Source organism: Lissotriton vulgaris, chromosome 5, assembly GCF_964263255.1.
Source record: "Lissotriton vulgaris chromosome 5, aLisVul1.2, whole genome shotgun sequence".
Lineage (NCBI taxonomy): Eukaryota > Metazoa > Chordata > Amphibia > Caudata > Salamandridae > Lissotriton > Lissotriton vulgaris.
The window spans coordinates 1293901032-1293920230 of record NC_141693.1 but is presented as its reverse complement, the minus strand read 5'-3'; the positions used below and the strand labels follow the sequence as shown (position 1 = coordinate 1293920230).

Here is a 19199-nt window from a genome sequence, read left to right as displayed (position 1 = left end):
ACCTCTCTCAGCTGCCAGAGATCGGCCAATGGGAGTGCAACACAAAAAAGCTTTCCCCACCTGGTTACTCAATTTACAGCCCTTCCATCAACTGCTACTCCTAGCGGTCTAGTTTTTGCATAAGTTCACACATCTGCTGCATTTCCTTGTGGTTCGTTCTTGCTCCACACCGCAAATACAGCGCTCTTCAGAACAAGAGCCTAGATTAAGGTTGACCATTCTCTATGTATGTTTCAAAAGTCCATTCTGTCAGTACCTTTATGATATTGCGTGAATTACTCTTTCTGTCTCTGAATCTTGAATTATGGGAGATGTACTTCTCGCTTCATAAACAGAATTATTGATTGGTAAATTTGAAGATGGGGGATGTTTTTCATTGAGGGTTTTTGAGTGGCTACAGATGGACAATGAGAGTGAAACACGAGCTGTCTATGACATCACTATGTATTGCCCCCAAAATCATCTTCTCCCTTCAACTGCTGCGCAGGTGCAGAGGAATAATGGGGAGCCATAGATAACACTGATTCTCTTTTCTGTCCCAAATGTAAAAAAAGGAAAAAAATACCTGGCCACCCATCATCCACCCCGCGACCCACTGCGCTGTCCTTTCCATCTTGAAGCTGTGCTCTCTCCTCTCCATGGCTTCACTGAAAGCCTCTCTGAGAGTTTTGTCAGAGTACCGTAACCTGGAATTCCTTTATAATGTAGCAAGTGGGAAGTGCCATTTATCCACCTTGTGCTACCTTATAGCAGTGAATAGCCAGATTTCTAATATGGCGTTCACAATAATGGTTTTCAATTTGAGCCATACATAATAATGCGTTCTCTCTTGTCCTGTCTCCTAGGTAATTCTGTGCCTCACTTAATATCGTCCCACAATGGATGGAAGGAACAATCGGCCACCTGAACGCCCCCATCATCCAAGGAGAGAAACAAATGAGCAAAGGCGCCGTACATCAACAACACTCAATACTGGTGAGTACATAAAATCAGCTATGCGAGAACCACGTCAAAAGATTCCAAACCTAAGTGTAATCTAAATTTTGTAAATACTGTGTTGGGGATTGTATAGAACTATATCTTTCAGATATTCCATCGAAACCTGGCTAGCATTGGCCATGAATACATATGATGGAGTTGGGAGGAAAGTATAAATCATTTTGTTTTCTCTTTCTGTAGAACTGTACCCCCACACTTCACCTAGACCACTAAAGGGGTATTTAGTGTCTGATGATAGCTGAGTAAGACAGCCCTGTTACAGATTTAGAGGGACTGCACACATGGAGTTGTAAAACATAGTGGGCAATGTTGTTTTCTTAATTCAGGGTTGACCAGGGGGGTGCTTGTTGAGTTACACTCATTCAATCCTGACTTGAATTTTAAAAAGTTGTTTGAATATCTTTCTGCACTGACTGAATGTCTCTGGTGTAGAATATTGTGATGGCCTATATAAAGGCGGCTATGGCCTGAAAGAGGGCTCCTTTGAAGGTTCGTGTTGCCTACACTTCCTCTGTCTCCTCATGAGTAGACTATCAACATTTGTTTATGGCAGTTCCCCATGTTGGCTTCTGTTGACTGCATGACTGTGCTTTCAGATAGGAGTAGCCTGGAATTCCTTTATAATGTAGCAAGTGGGAAGTGCCATTTATACACCCCGCTGCTGGCTTATAGCAGTGAATAGGCAGATTTCATTTGCACTTCCCCAAACTTACCTGTATGCCACAGGTTTATGTGTTATGTAAAGGCGCGTTAACCGAGGTGCAATTGATCACAGCCCATTTGGTCCTCGTGTTTAATAAGGCAGCAGAAGACCTTTTTTCTTTCCCAGGCCCAGCCGACCAAAAGATTGTTCACTGTGGTTCTAACATGCCAGTTGCCATATCAGCCTTCCTTTGGTATCAAGAGGTGTTATTTTGTTACAGGGGTAGGATTTGCGAACAGACAGGTTAGTCTTCCATCAATCCAACCTGAATTGCACCCAAGACAACTTATCTGGTCACTACCTAGTAGAGGGAGGAAGGAGTTGTGCCTTCAACTCGCATGTTTGAGGTGGTTTGTCTTAGACCTTACTGGAGAGTTGCAGAACCAGATGGATCCCATGTCCCAAGGTCCTTTTCTTATAAGGTTGCTGGTCCTAGAGACAGGAGAAAGGGGAGGGAGGGTTAAAAAAAAAAAACGCAGATCCATGGTAACCGGGGTAAAGTTTCACACTATTTTTGATTTACTTAAAACCATCACAATGCACAGACAATCAAACACTTTCTTTAATAATGACTTGTAGTAAGCTTTATTAGTCTCTGCTTTAAAAAGACCAGATGACCACACAACAATAGTCAAAAGGCCATTAAAAAAAAGAAGAAACATTTCCTTCAACTCTTTAAATTTCACATTTGTTCATTCAAATCAAATCATTAATTTCCCTGTCTATGAACCAGGCAAAGCAGCTTGTTAATAGAAGATCACTTTTCTCAAGACCGTTAATACCAGTGGTTTCACTTTTTCTCATTTAAACACTAGTTTTAACGATTTTTTGCAGGCCTTCATCGAGGGCAGATCCAAGACGTATAATATGCTTGAGTATTTTATAGCCGAAATCTACAACATCAAGTTATCAGGGATATAATCTGCAACAAAAAGATGTGGTCTTTGATCCGCCCTAAAGGAGCTAATGAACCTAAGATGTATAAATTGGTGTTTCGTTACCACAGATAATGGGAGAGTAACACATTTTTGAGCTGTATCAGTTTAGGTCAATGCAGGCTTTCTTCCTGGTGCTAACTGCTTCAAGGTCCCCATTATGAGAACATTTATAAATGGGGCTCTTTAGTAATCACTTAAATTGCATTTGAGTTAGAGGCATAGGCCAGAACTAGAATAAACTTGGACAAAACTTACTACTGTCTTGTGCGCTGCTTGCTTGCAAACATTCACATGCCCTAAAAAGGCTTCAGGTGACATAGTGCTGTAGGGCAAATATTCACAGACTTTTGGTGTTTTCCTGTACTGTAGAAAGACTGTAGTGTAGGCTAAGCTTTGGGGCAGCTTTGGGCTACTTCTATTAAAGGATTCAGGATTCGATTTGTAAAGAAAACTGGAACAACTGATTGCCCTCAGCTCAGTGTCTCAGTCCTTCCATACCCCTACTATTTCAGGAAAGCAGAGATGACCTATTAAAAACTTATGTGGGTGGCTCATACCAATGCCTGCTTTGCAGGGCAGTTTGGGATATAGTATAACAATATTCAAGCTATGCAGCAAAAATTCTGTAATGGGTTACCTTTTACTATTTATCCGACCCATCCAGTCTTTCGGACTTCGTGTAATTCATGCAGTATTGTCACTGTTTTAAGCAGTCACCTCTGTCCGGGTTAATATTGGTTTATTACTTGTATGCATAATTAGGGATGGGGCGAGATGCCTCACTTTGGGATCTCAGCACGGAGGAGGCATATACCAAAATTCCATGCCCTGGGACCAAATTCTGTACTGTCAAGTGCTGTGTGTATTGCGTTTTCCAACCGATAATTTAGTGAGTTCTTTCTTTTGAGGCTAGGTGATCCATTAGTGTAATGGATTATATTATGCTCTTTGCTACCTTAGAAGTTTTGCTACTGTGTGAAAGATCCTCAAGAAGGATTATGAATAGTTTTCTGCTGTTTTTAGATTTTCTTTTTTGTGGGAATAATGCCGTGCCAACCAGAGGCTTGCTTAAACCTCTATTTAAACTGATGTCTTATAAACACGAAGAGAGTGCTTTGTTCTGATATTGTACCACAACATATAGCTTCTTAAGTAGTTAGTGCATCACTTCCCTCAGTCCTACATTGATTTGACACTGAAATGTATGATTCTTGGGTGGGGAGGGTGGAGCCTGGTGTCAAAGAGCATGGCAGTGCACTGATAAAACTCCGAGCATCCCATGCCAGAGATGAGACACATATTGTACCAAGAACGCGCTCAGTGAAAACTGAAACAACCAAATCAAGGCAACATTTGGAAGTAGAGGCCTATCCTGAACCGCGGATTAAATCCCTTAGGTAACCCGCTTTCTCTACAATACCTGGCCATGCTGCTATTTGTCAGAGACACAATATAAGGATTTAACTTTCCTGCAGCTGGAGGAAGGAATGTGAACTAACAAGCCAGATGAACAGGGACAGGGGCTTGTGGCTTCACACCAGATCAGGAAGATGGCAGGGGGTGCTATGGTATGAGGCGGGGTTGGTCTGGAGCAGCAGCAGCCCGGGCAAAACCGTCCACCACCCTGTGACAGGGTCCTGCAGACACTCATCACCAACAGAAGAGACTTATTGGTGTGAATAAACGTAGACAGAGGACTTTACCTGGCAGTCATCTTACTTAGCAGTCAGTCGGTTATGCTACCCAATATCAAGGGGGCACCTTTTCACTGTCGACACCAGATAACGGACAATAATTTGCCACTGACTTCTAAGAGCTGCTATTCTGAGATTCCCTTTAAGGGATTTGGCTACAAATATTAGCATATCTCTGTCTGGTGGTATGTCATGCAATATAACTCTAACAAGCAACTGCCTATGCCCAAAGTGAAACTCTTCGGAAAACTGCTCCTCTTGGAAGCAGTGGTAAATAATAACAAGCACAAATAAGATTGTGTACCTACGGCAAGTTAGGCTGCAACGTTCACCAACTCAATGGAAATGCTGCGTAAGGAACTTGCTGATATTAAACTGTCAATTGGTTCGGTGAACCCTGTATTGACTTCAAATACCCTAGTAGTGCAATTGTTAAGAACAGAAAGTACAACATTCCACCAAAGATTAGACACTGAAATTGAGGGGAAAAAATGAGAACATACCAAAATGGAGCCTTGACTTGTGGTCACTGCATAGGAAGGGTACTGAGTACGAAGAGAGAAGCAGAAGGGACAACATTTGGATAATTGGAATACCTGAGAACGTGAAACAAAATTACATCATAACCTTTCTTAAAGACTTCTTACCATAAGCTTGAAAGGTTGCCTTTGAGCCCCCACTGGAATTTCAAAGGGTGCACAGATTATTATATAGAAACAGATACGCAACCACAAACAGTAGGCATATTTTTGAATATTTTGTCCTTCACCAACAAGGACAAGAATGTCTTGCAGCAGCAAAAAAAAAACGGTCTTGCACATCTAAATCATAACATTTTCTTCTGAATGGTCTATGCGCAAGATCCCAATGCTAAAAGACAATCATTTTAACGCTCAGCCCCAGCCTTCACAATCTTGACATTTGATGTGGACGACTGGACTTAGTAATCATGATTATCACGGTGGATGGACAAGCAAAGAAATATGACAAATATGAAGATCTGAAGAAATTCCTTGGTGCCCTAAAACCAATGGCGGTGCAACTGTTCCTGCTTGGCGCAACAGACATCATACCCACCAGAAGGCTGTAAAACCCAAACAAAAGGAGATTAAAAAGAAAAAAAGTCTTGAGAAAGGTGACATAAATATGGGAGAAATACTCAAGGCCCAAACACATGAAACCTACTATTTGGAGAGAAAGTGCAGCTTTCCACTGGATTTTTGGATTATTCCAGGGCTCCTCTGAAGCACTACTGGTGATGTTATTTTATGATTAGGATAGTTAATTAGGCTAATGGGCGGATTAATATGTTGGTTGTGATACAGGATTCGGAGAATTAACTTCCAATGGTACTCTACACTACTCACCTCCACTGCCCACAGTTGGCACTTGCTCATAAATATATACCAAGCCACACAAAAGTGATGATCATAGATTTAGAATACAACTATAACATCCCAAAAATGTGGAAGGAAGGCTTGGGTCAAAGGAACCAAACCGCTAATAGACAGCTTTCTGTATGTAAATAGTTTCACTTAATTACTCATAAGGTGACTATGCAGTGTAGTTCCTATATTCCCAATAGGCTCTGCGCATTGGAATAGTGTATCCTGCAGTTTAGACGTAGGACTGAAGTCAACTAGGTCTCTACCGAATATACTAAACTTAATTGTGTGTGTGCCAGCTAGCTCAGAGGTCACTAGAAACGTTCTCGAATGAACAAGAAGGGATTAGTTTCTGACAACCGCTTAAATCATGACAACTTTGTTTTCCAAGAATAAGAAATTAATCTCTAGAGTCGCGGAAATAATAGATAGTTATTTCACTCAGTCAATCGTGCATGCTTAGTTTTACCAGAGGTGCATAGAAATAGAGAGACAGGTGTTTTCAATAAAAGGATTTTTATTGAACAGTCTTCTTTCTCAAGCATAGGAAATGAACTGCTACAATCGCAATACTTAGCATGAAGTAAAGTGCGTACAGTAAAAAGAGTATTACAAAATAATTTTGTAATAGCATGATACGGTTTCTAAGCCATAGAATACCTTAAATGCATAAAATACATACAGTGATAAATAATGACTAAAAGTACTCAACTGGTGCTTCTAAAATACGCCTACCCCGGTGTACCTAACCTAGGTCTAGTACAAGGGAAGACGTAAGTGAGGTGTAGCTTAAGTTTAGTATTCTTTTGCCAAGAATCTATTCCAAGAATTCTCTTAGGGTCTAATCAGCTCCGTACCTTGGTTTTAGAATGTAGGAGGTCTTGTATCTCTCTCTCAGGACTTGATTTCCCAGCAACCCGCAAGGGTAGCCTGGAAACACTGGAGCTGGATTCTTCAGCTGGAGAAAGTACAGCGTCTCTCAGTGTGTCAGCTGAGGGTGGGCTTCCTTCGGCACTTGCAGCAGCAGGGCGTCGGGCAAGTAGATAGTCGTACTGCTCCAAACCACCGTGTGTTTGTTTGGACAAATGTGGGCATATTTATAACTTGAAGGTGCCGCGTTTGACGTAAGATTGGACATAATAACGTCATTAGAGACTTGATTCCCTGAAAACTCTATGATTTCTTGGATAAATTAATATTCATGCAGGGGGAAGTTTCTGACTGCTGAAGGCGGGTTTTTCCAAGAAATCGTTGTAGATTTTCGGAACTAGTGGAAGCAGCCAAGCCTTATCAGGACTACTTGAGTTTTGTCTTAATATGGTTGTGATTTCTATGCCTATATTAGGATACAGTATTTTATATCTATATAAGGGCATGAATCGGGAAAATTACACTAAGGTCCTAAAACGCTATACAACACCCACTCCACGTATTTTGTCTAATATTACTAAATCTTTAAGCATAAAAACATAACAAAAGCATGTGTCCATAATCCCACCCAAAATACATGAAATGCATTAAACATGGTTTATACACATACATGAGTATTTGTCCTGCACACATTTTACAAGCAATAGTTGTCATTAGAAATTGCTATCTAAATAAAACATAAAATGACAGTTATGATATGGCTCTAAATTTACAGAAGAAAATGGTCGAAACCATTCCATAGCATGATATATAAACCGGTATCGTTTTCATGAGATAATGCCAAATATTTGTCTTATAGGAAGTATCAAATACATTTCTTGTTCTCTTTAGAATAATTCTACTTTAAGCAGATTACTTTGTACCAAGGAAAAAAGTTCTGCCCTGAAAAAGGAGAAAGAGAAAAAATTAAAATGTAGATTGCCGAAACATACAGTTCACAAGTTAGCGGGTTTGTTTTGAAAAACCGAAGGCCGAATTTCAGAGTTCATGGAACGCTGTGTGCACTTTCAAAAGTTATTCTTGGTGTCGGGAGAAAACATCAAATCATCCAAGCTGGCAAAGAAGCCGTCTACCACAGTTGGTGAAAGTGGAACTACTTCATCAAGTAGATCAAATGTACATAGATGTGAAGCATCGTCGTCAGTGTTATTCGCATTAGCAATGTTCGATGTAGATGGTACCTGTGTGTCTGTTGTTCCACGTACCTCTCCAATAGCTGGATTCACTAGTGAGATCTCAATGAATGCCGTCATCAGGATTGGCAGCCGTTTGGGGCAACACAGTGCATGAGTCGTTACCTGACCTAGCAAGGCGTCAACATCCTTTGGCAGTGCTGATGGGAGTGTAAGACAGATGTCTAACACGCATTCTTCTCCGCAAAGCAGGCTTCGCAGAACACGTAAAATGCAATCTTGACAGATTGGTCTGAATGAAAGGAACCAAGTGGTATTCAGATCTCTTAAACAAGCCAAGCCAAGAATCTGTGTAATTGTTTCACGATACCGCATGACTAGGAGGGCTTGTTCCATGGTAGTCTGGGTATCGTTGGTGACTGGACTTGCCATATCGGAGCAGAAGGAACAAAAATAGAATTCCTGCTATGAGTCCCAAAATGAGAGGCAGGCCGCCAAACACAGAGTGCACAAAAGTTGGAAAAATGCTGAGGACTGCTTCAAACGGTGCTAACAGTCCTGAAAAAATCGTCTTAAATATATGTGCGATGCCGCTGGTATCAGACATGTTTAAGATTTGACCTAACATTTCTGCGAAATGTACTGGGCAGTTTGTTGATAATAATGCATGCATCTCTGCAGAAGTCCTTGCAACTTGCAGATCATACGTTTCTCTAGACGAGGTCAGTGGCTCCGTTTTTTGCTAAAGAATGGCTTTCATTCTGCTTAAAGTATCAATTCGTATAGAAGAGATATTCAGTGAAGGCCATAACGCCGTCTCCCTGTCTGTATTACTCTTTGGATACAATACTTGCATACAACAAGTGACCCTGGCCGACACACTAACCCGATAGGCTTTCCCTGGCAACATGCCTTAACAGCTGTGATCATTGAGCATCACGTAGCTCCCATTTGAAAGCTGCCTGAAAATAGGGTCTATCACGGCCGCTGGAGTACCGTGCATGTGGCAAGAAATGTTATGTAAAGAACCTTCGCAGGCTCCATGTAAATTAATACCCTCACATAAAAGTGTACCCCTTAGTGAGTTTTTACACATTTTTTTGTACTAAGAAATACCTCCCTTCCCCCACTCCAACATTTGTGTGTGTATGGTAAAGTCCAGGTTGACTTAATGTATCCTTTACCCAACCTTTCATACAGGCCTGCTGGTATATGCTGTAGACAATGCTGAAATTGGAAAATCGTCACTGGTATCGAGATGGTGCCATGTATTATCCATTCAACGGCAGGCTTCTCAGAAACTGTTAACGGTAATCTTTCCAGTTTTTCAATGCTCAGCACCGTATAGTCTGCTCCTCTTTGTGCCAAAGAGATTTGTTTATCTGTAAGGTTAAAGACAGTAAACAATGACGTGGTATTGATTAGACGCCATGGCACGTAGCCTGAACAGAGATTTTGTAACATCCAGCCTAGCAGCATTATAGAACGTAATTGAGACTGGCCAGGTTGTAACATTAGCAAGTCCTGCTCTATTATGTCAGTGGCAGATGATTCAATGCTGTCCAAAGAATGAATTCTGGAAGACAGAGTTGTTAACCCATTGTCGACTACTGAGAGTGATTTCTCTAAATTAATACGGTCAATTTTTCGTATTTTTTCTGCAGTTTCCATATGTGTTATTTTCCAAGCTTCGCTGTTCGCAGCGTATATACCGGCGTATATGAAACGTTTTTGACGTTGTTTACGAGGCCCAAGTAAGAAGTCTCGTAACCCAACGCCTTCTTTAAGCAAAGTCAAGTGTTGTTTAATTTCTGGAAGTGTGGATTTCTGTAGCCAATCAAGGCATAGTTTTCCTACACTGTATGTGGTTACTATCCCTGGATGTTGTCTCTGGGAGTATGTTGGATCTGGCCTATTCATCTTGAACCCTTCTGTTTTGTTCATGAATCTATCTTGACAGTTCTTCGTTTCCAATAAGGATTGGTTCTCTTGTGTTTTAAAATATGTTTTACGTCTACCTCCTCATCTGCAGTGTCATTACTGTCAGGTGTGGCCTTGGGTATGGACGGTTTGTTTAAATCTTTTATCTTAGCTAAGCCAAGAAAGGATGTTTGTTGAACTGTGTCATTCAAAAATATAATTTGTTCTGGTATACTGCAGGCTCTGAACAAGACTTCTAAACCCTGTACCTGCCATTCTTTTGTGACCCGGACAGTTTTTTGTCTCAATGTTTTCTTTTCAAAAGTTAAAACCTAATGCAGACAGCTGAGCATAAAAGTTTGTAGAATAAATTTATTTAGTATTGGTCAACATGGTTTTCATTCCTGTCAATTTTATATTTTTAAAATAAAACGTTTCTGGATTTGTCACATTAAAACCTGAGAAATAATGCCATTTTTCATAGTGTTTTTGAGCTGCCCTTTGACAGGGTCAGACAATGTTCCCATTGGTTATAAGTAAAAACATTCCTAGGATTTACAGATTTGTGCAAATAATGGTGACCAAAATGATTATAACAATAAATTTCTTCATAACTTGTTGAACCTTCTAGGTGTTCATGTTTTTGAAATTTTGCTGACATTTCTAAGTCTGACATCATATTATTAATAGTTTCAAAGTCCCAATCATCAGAAAATGTGTTGGGTGAGACAAAGTCACTCAGAGAAACCTTGAATTGGTGTGGAATCTTTAACAACTCTACCGGGCCATAAATGTCATAATCAGTTGTCCCATGCTATACCACCAGGTATAGGAACGGCTATGATGTTCACTGATGACAGGTCTCTTCGTTCACGATGAGATGATTTGTAAGGTTGCAGCAGTAAGTTGATGTTCTGATTTGCTGTGTCCATTGTACTATATTTTCCATCTATTATTCTCCCCAAACTTAACACCAAAATGAGCCAGATCAGGAGAAAAAGTACACCTAAAATAATCCAAAATTCAACCCATGGTGAAACCAGATAAGGTTTTCCAAGTCGATGAAAGAGTTCTGTTATTTCTTCTTTTAAAAGTTTTATTTACTGGCGTAGTTTCAGGTTCATTGGGATCCTCAGAAAAGTTATCGAAGTTGATAAAATAGCCAGAAGCAGTTCGGTCAATAGTGTGTATTGCGTCCGGATTTTTTCGAGATCACTGTAGTCGCTTCCTCCTTCGACATGTTTGTATAGTCAGATGCTACATCATTGTAGACAGGAGTTTTTTGACGAACTGATATTTGGTTGTCAAGAGGGACGAGTTCCATGGCTGTATTGCAAAGTCCTTCTTTTCTCACTGCAGGTTTATCAAAGGTGATAAGTCTTTCAGTTTGAACCTCTTGAATAGTAGCTAGATTTGGTCGTCTGTTACCTCTTGGGAGTCCACTGGGCCTACTACTAATTATTGGCCACATGATGTGGTTTTACCAGGTCAATTGATACTGTTCTGTTCTCCCTTTTTCCAGCAAGCGGCGGTAGTAAAACTGATCTTGTTCCAAGAATTGCTAAGACAGGTACTGCTTTTCTGTAAGAAGGTCCAAATTCCTTCTTTACGGCGATCTTTTCCCTGACTAGATCCCCAATCTTTAGAATCCAGACAGGTCTTGCTGGTACAGGTGGTTTTTCTTCAGTGGTCGTCAGCTTTTGTGTTTTGTTACTCAGACTTCTTCTTGTTTCATTTAAGTCCTGTAAAATGGCCAAACGGTCTTTGATGTCAAGGGTTTCTGTTCCACCACTGAAGTTTGACAATCAAGGTCCTGGATAAGCATTCTAGTACCAAATAATAGTTCATATAGAGTGATTCCCCCCAGAGAATTTCTTGGCAGATTATTAAGACTTCTTTGGACACTATTTAGATGTTTGACCCACCCGTCACCCGAACCTAATACCCTAGCTGTTATAGATTGCTTTATGTCATGGTTTTTTTTTCCACTACCGCATTTTCCTCAGATGGAAGGGACTCGAAAACTGCAATGCAACGCCCAAGCTAGCCATGGCCTCCTTGTAAGCTTTCGAGCTAAACGCAGGACCCTGGTCAGAATGTAGCGTGCGGATTGCGTATGTGCCGATAAAGACTCGCAAATCTTTTATAACAGTTCGGGCGTCAGCCGAGCGCTGAAGCCACATCCAAATGAATCTTGTCTTAATATTTATGGGACCGCGTACGTCTATGGCGACGTCCGCGTGCAGATAGTCTAATGCTGTCTAACAGTGGTGTCTGTATTGGGCTGGCTACACTGTAGTCAGGTACCTGGTGGCTTTCAAAGCTATTATCTCTGTAACAGGTGACACCGTTGATACCGAATTAGTAAACATTCCCGGCCACCAGTACATCTCTTCTAATTCTATTTGAGATTCTAAGATCCCTTGATGTCTCAGATCCTCCCCCATGTGTGCTTCGTGAACCAAGCGCCTCTTTGGTTCCTGTTTGGTATTACTCGTCCCCCACTCCAGGGATTCGAGCAAAAGGAACAGAGTTTGCATCAATTATGTGTGTATACGTGAGTGGATACTTTAGAGACTTTGACTGCTAGCATTGTTTTACAGTCTATTTTTCTTTTTGAACAAGTGATTGCAGATACGGAAGCCGTTTGCACAGCTGACTTTGCGGCCTCATCAGCCATTGAATTCCCTTCAACGTGAACGCCATCATGCTGATGACTCCGTGTATGAATCACGTGAGTCTTTTGTAGTTCTTTTTGTAAAAGAACTAACTGTTCCCAGAGCATTTTATGCTTAATTGTGCCACCTTTTGCGTCTTTGAAACCGTTTTGAACCCAGTTCTGCAGATATTCATTATAAGACTGTACGCAGTATTAACGAATGGCACACTATGAGTGTGGGGAATTTGCGATCTGTATTTTCTAGCGTCATCTTGAAAGCCTGTATTTCAGCTCGCTGAGCTGTACAGTCTTCGAGTGATTGAGTTTTAGTGACCATAGGTCTAAATGTACCTTTGCGTCGGCGACCTTTAACAATCGCGCACGCAGCACTATAGGCTTGTTTACCCCCAATTGCGGGTTGTGCTGATCCGTCTGTATAGATTATACAGCCGTAATGTTCAAGTGGCAGAATTTCAGCAGGCAGAGGACATTCTAATTCGTATTGTAGAAATTCTTGTGTCTTCAAGTATGGGTCAAAAACGTATTCAACGTCTGTTGCAGCAAGAGAGTTAACCCATTGTATCCATCTCTGATGTAAAGCTTTAGCATTGGGAATGCTTGCTTTTGTTACTGCCTCTAAGGCAGGTACAGGTGTAACGATCATTAAGAGTTTACCCTGCGCGAGAGCTCTCTCTTTTACTACTGCAGTTTGAACCGCTGTCAGAATTTTCATGTAGAAGTGAATTTCATTTCAGCTTGTGTGTACAAGTGTGATTTGTGTGCTATTGGTACCTTTTCACCTTCATTAAAGGTTAGGTATGTGAATCCGCATTTCCCTGGGATGATTCGGATCACAAGGTTGCGCACGTTGTCACGTGTTTGTAATTGTGTTTTTGCTAACATGTCTGCATTGAACGAAAAATTTCTGTGTGAGTTTGAGTCCAATTTGTTGGTTTGAAATCAGGTTTGATTAGTTCGTAGAGAGGTTTAACCCTTTCTGCGTAGTTCAGAACATAAGTTCTTCCAAAATTCAGGAAACCTAGGATTGATTACGTTTTTCACTGTTTTTGGAGGTTGGAGCAGTGCAGGTTTCTCTAAGAAGTTTGCTGCCAGGCTTTTGCCTTGACTTGATAACTCCTATCCCAAAAATAGGACATTGAGGTGGGCAATTCGTAATTTCTTAAAATTGAATTTATACCCTTCAGAGGCGAACCCAAGTATTATGGTGTTCACTCTTTTCAAGTGTACTTCCAAATCATCGTCTGTAGGATAGATGTAATCGACATAGGGTAATGCCTCATTGTCGTACATTTGAAGTAACTCCGTTACTCAGGCTGAAAATAACCCTGGACTATTCTTGAATCCCTGGGAGAGACGGCAACATTGTCGCTGTGTCCCCATTATTGAGAAAGCGGTCAAATACCTACTTTCTGGTGCAATGTTTTGACAGAAGAAACCATTTGAGATGTCTAATGTTGTTTTGTATTTTTTACGCACAATGTTATTCATCAGTGCTGCACTGTGTGCATTTTGTACTGCAAATGTTTTGCAACAAGAATTACGATGTCTGTAATCCAAAACTAGACAATATGAATTGTCTGGTTTGGAGTCAGGAAACAAAGGATTGTTCATTGATGAGGTGCATGTTTCAATCCCCCCTTGGTATTCAAGTTGATTTAAAATCTCCCTGACCTGTATTTTAGCTTCCTGTTTTACAGGATATTACCTTAGCATTGTTGGTTAAGTTTTCAACTGGATTTTATCGTGAGGGGAATCCTCATCATATCCTACATGATTTTTGTATAGAGCTGGGGCCTGGGCTACAGCCCATTTCTTAGCATATGTGTATTTTTTATGAATTGGAATGTGATTTGAGAAGGCTGGCATTATTATCTCTTCGCCAAGTGGGCCCCCCCTGACAAATTCAGGTGGCGAGTCTTGTTCAGCTAAAAGAATGTCATAACCCTTAGAGAGCTTCTTCCAAAAGAGTGCTCTAGCTTTTCTTGGTTTGTCCCCCTCCATCCGGAGTGTTACCTCATATAACTTATGTGGTACACTAACCCTGGTATCTGCAGTTTCAAATTGGATACTTTCATTCAAGTCCACTGTCTCCAGATGATCCTTCAGGATCTTGCGAGCTATGGTTACCTCTGTTGCGCTGTCTAGCATTGTTTGGGCCCACTCCCCGTTCTTGAGTTGTGTCCTCTAGATCCTCAGCATTTCTGATCTTTAGATTTACTACCTTCTTTTTTGGAAATTGATTTTTCTTATGTTTGGGAATGTGCTGTTTGTCTTTGGACTTCACTCGTTCTTCTTTTTGTTCTGATCGTCCTCTTCTTTCGGATTTCTGCGAGGAAGTTTGAAAGGTACTAGAGGAACGTGTATCATTATGTTGATATCTATCAGGTTTCCTCAAATTATCCCTATTTCTAAGGTTGTATCTTTTTTCAGAGGGCTCCTGTAGAGGAGACCTTCCTCTGGACTGTGAACGCTTCTCTCTAGGAAGTGTCTCTTTGCTGTTTTCCCGCTTTTTCTTAGGAGTAGTGAGATTATTTTTAATAAACACTTTTTCAGGATTTTCGGTTAGTTGGGGTTTTACTGGTTTTCCACCCAAACTGTCTCTACCTAGTTCTTCGTATGATGTTTCAATAATTCTGGCAAGCTCATATGGTTGCTCAGTAGTATCTGTTTCTTTTAGCTTCTGGCGGATTGCCACAGATGCTGCTTCACCTTTAATGTTGGCTAACAATATAGCCGAGACTTGTTTGAAATCCTTTAGTAACTTCATACCAAGATTTAAAGCAGGTTCTGGTCCGTATTCATTTTGAATCTGTCTTAGGACGTCTGGTATTACCACCATAGACGGAACACCATTTGTTTTTGTGTAGATTGAAGCAAAGGCTGTACCCCAAGTGTCGCAGTCCTCTACGTGCGGTGAAATCCCCTGTGTTAAACAGATTGTCAGAATTCTGTGTTTCTCATGAGGTGTACTATCGGGGAATACTGCCTCCATTTGAGTAATTTTTTGGGCTACCCAAAAGGGAATTTGTTCCTGTTTTGCAGGCAATTTACCAATGACTGACTGAATAGTCTGTGGTGTGATTTTGTTTGTGTTTCCCGGATGAGGGGTGTGCTGTGGAATCCTTACAGCTGGTTGGACTGTTAAAGTCCTCATGACATATTGAACCAACTGCCTGTGTATTTTAATCAGCTGTTTTAGCTGAGCTAATAGTTCAGGAGCTGTCATTCTTTCAATGTCAGGATGTGGTGTATAGCTGGCTAGAACCGGTCATGTAGCTCCTGGTCTACCTAGTGGACTGAGCCTGGTAATGTGATTTTGACGTTGTAGGGCGTCATTAAACCAGAGCTGATGCTCTTGGTAAGTTAGTGGAATTTCAACGTCCTCGAAAGAAACGTATTGCGCTGTAGGCACCTCTACTTTGTAGTAGTGTAACACATATGTAGTTGGATTTGCTTATGGAAAGATAATCCATGAATAGAATACCTCTGTCTACCGATATTCATGTGCCTCTATGACAAATATTACTTAACCACCTCTTGATGATACTCCATTTTCTATAAGTTTGATAGCTATGGTTTTCCTCAAGTCTTCCGGGATGATTATAGCATTTTCATCTTCTTCATTAAACCCTGTAACGTCTACACCGGGTTGGTTTGAATTTACTGCAGCTCCACCGGTTGCGTTGTTGTCGCCGTTAACTGACATTGTTTAATGAAAGTTTGCAGAGCAAGTCTCAAGGAAACAAAGATTAGGTGCACAATATTTTGGAACACTGTATCCTTCAACGTTCAATAAATCAAAAACAAATACATAGGGTTTTTTGTCCTACTCAGTTTTGGCGGATATTATCCTTTTACCCACTCCAGACGTCTATTGGAGTATTTTACGGGGAAAAAGGGGTCTGTGTGAAAAGCACGACCGAGTTACTCTAGTATCTAGAGTTAAATTCTAGCCTAACCAAACGTTGGGCGCCATGTAGTGTAGTTCCTATAGTCCCAATAGGCTCTGCGCATTGGAATAGTGTATCCTGTAGTTTAGAAGTAGGACTGAAGTCAACTACGTCTCTACCGAATATACTAAACTTAATTGTGTGTGTGCCTGCTAGCTCAGAGGTCACTAGACACTTTCTCGAATGAACAGGAAGGGATTAGTTTCTGACAACCGCTTAAAACATGACAACTTTGTTTCCCAAGAATGAGAAATCAATCTCTAGAGTCGTGGAAACAATAGATAGTTATTTCACTCAGTCAATTGTGCATGCTTAGTTTTACCAGAGGTGCAGAGAAATGGAGAGATGGGCGTTTTCAATAAAAGGATTTTTATTGAACAGTCTTCTTTCTCAAGCATAGGAAATGAACTGCTACAATCGCAATACTTAGCATGAAGTAAAGTGCGTACAGTAAAAAGAGTATTACAAAATAATATTGTAATAGCATGATATGGTTTCTAAGCCATAGAATACCTAAAATGCATAAAATACATACAGTGATAAATAATGACTAAAAATACTCAACTGGTGTTTTTAAAATTCGCCTACCCCGGTGTGCCTAACCTAGTCTAGTACAAGGGAAGAAGTAAGTGAGGTGTAGCTTAAGTTTAGTATTCTTTTGCCAAGAATTCTCTTAGGGACTAATCGGCTCCGTACCTTGGTTTTAGAATGTAGGAGGACTTGTATCTCTCTCTCAGGACTCGATTTCCCAGCAACCCGCAAAGGTAGCCTGGAAACACTGGAGCTGGATTTCTCAGCCGGAGAAAGTACAGCGTCTCTCAGTGCGTCAGCTGGAGGGTCGGCTTCCTTCGGCACTTGCCGCAGCAGGGCGTTGGGCAAGTTGATAGTCGAACTGCTTCAAACCACTGTGTGTTTGTTTGGACAAGTGTGGGCATATTTATACTTGAAGGTGCAGAGTTTGACGTAAGATTGGACATAATGACGTCGTTAGAGACTTGATTCTCTGAAAACCCCATGATTTCCTGGATACATTAATATTCATGCAGGGGGAAGTCCCTGACTGCTGAAGGCGGGTTTTTCCAAGAAATCGTTGTAGATTTTCGGAACTAGTGGAAGCAGCCAAGCCTTATCAGGACTACTTGAGTTTTGTCTTAATATGGTTGGGATTTCTATGCCTATATTAGGATACGGTATTTTATACCTATATAAGTGCCTGAATCGATAAAATTACACTAGGGTCCTAAAACACTATACAACAACTACAAGGAGTACACTGACACCAGTGGAGCTGTATTACAGAAATGGAGGAGGATGGGGAGAGGGAACCTTGCTTAGTTCCAAGGGACCTCGGTTGTGTCTGTGCGAGGCACTCACCAACCAAAAGGTAAATGTTACACTTCCCCATAAGGGGCTAAGTACTATAACCCCAACCAGTGATATGTATTATCCTCTGTCTTAAACACTCCAGAAACAATAACAGATTTTGAACTATACTCCCATGTTACCTAATACTTAAAACATTAAGGGCCAGATGTAGGAAGGCAAATACCAGTCGGTAACGGCCGATTTTCGCCCATTACCGACCGGTATTTGGAGTTTGGGATGTAGGGGCATGTTAAAATACAGTTTCGGTAAATTTACCAAATCTGTATCTTGACATGTAGGTAGCACTGTAATCAGTGCTACAGGGGTTTAAGAATTTGATATTTACCACCAACTAGAAGTTGGTCGTAAATAATGAAAACCCTTTAAAAAGCATTTTTTTTGCTTTTAAAACAGTGCCATGTTGCAGACATACATGCCCTTAGGGCATGTATTTCTGCAACATGTGAACCCATGCACAATTGAGGGGTGCAACAGGGTGTCAAAAAGTGACACCCTGCCACCCTTCTATGTTTCCGGTAATTACCGTATCTGTATTTACCATTTACCTATTCGGTAATCGACATTCATTCCTATGGGCCTCCAGGCCAATAGGAATGAATGGCAATTACCGAATCGATAAATACTGATTAGGTAATTACCAAATCATACCGATTCGGTAATTCAATCGGTAAAATTACCTACATCCCGATCGCCAGTTCTTAAATACCAAATCGGTATCATTCGGTATTTAAGAATCGGTAATCTGGGATTACCTACATCGGGCCCTAAGTACAGGATTCTTCCCAGCAGAAATAGGACCATTTGGATTACCAGTGATACATGATTTACAAAAGGCCACTCTTGGCAGTAGAAATTTTTTTTTTTTTTTAAAACAGATTTTATTGTGTGAAATCACATATCATGCATATCTCTGACACCCAGAGACAAATGCCACCATCAATGTACCAGCTATATCTTTAGTCACATGCATAACAATGAATATACCCAAACACCCCCCGCTGATGAATTAGTACCACAGGATGTAATCAATATGCAACCCCCCTCCCTCTCCGCCCTCCCGCACCCTCCCTGCGTGCCAACTCGCCCACCTGACGCATAAGATAGCAAAACATTACATGCCATGTACAATCCATACCAACTGCCACTGTTCCCAGTCCGTGACCTCATATCGTCGGGAGGGGGGCCTCCTCGGGTGGCGGGTCAAGGTCCACACCCCGGTAGTCCGCCGACCGTTTCCAGATTTTGAAATGCTTCCGGGGACAGCCCCTTGCTAGGAATACAGGTTGTTCCAAGCCCATGCAATAGTCCATTCCGTTCTTCCAGGCCATGAGTGACTGTGCCTGGGGGACCTTCCATCCCTTTGCAATATCACGTTTCGCCAGCGTGAGTCCTAACAACATTAAATGACGTTTATACCTGTTTCCACCGACCCCAGCCATGACATGCAGAAGTGCTAGTTTGGGGTCCCTCTGTATCCTCCA

At 41.2% G+C, this 19199-nt stretch overlaps 1 protein-coding gene across 2 annotated transcripts in view; it reads left to right on the top strand.

The window, feature by feature from the left end:
• Positions 1-19199, top strand: part of BAK1 (BCL2 antagonist/killer 1) — a 200334-nt gene that overhangs the window by 24959 nt on the left and 156176 nt on the right. For both annotated transcript variants that reach the window (XM_086923188.1, XM_086923189.1), the window contains exon 2: positions 846-975. In XM_086923188.1, the coding sequence (XP_086779314.1) occupies positions 879-975 (97 nt within the window). In that variant the 5' untranslated portion in view covers positions 846-878. The remainder of the gene's footprint in view (positions 1-845; positions 976-19199) is intronic.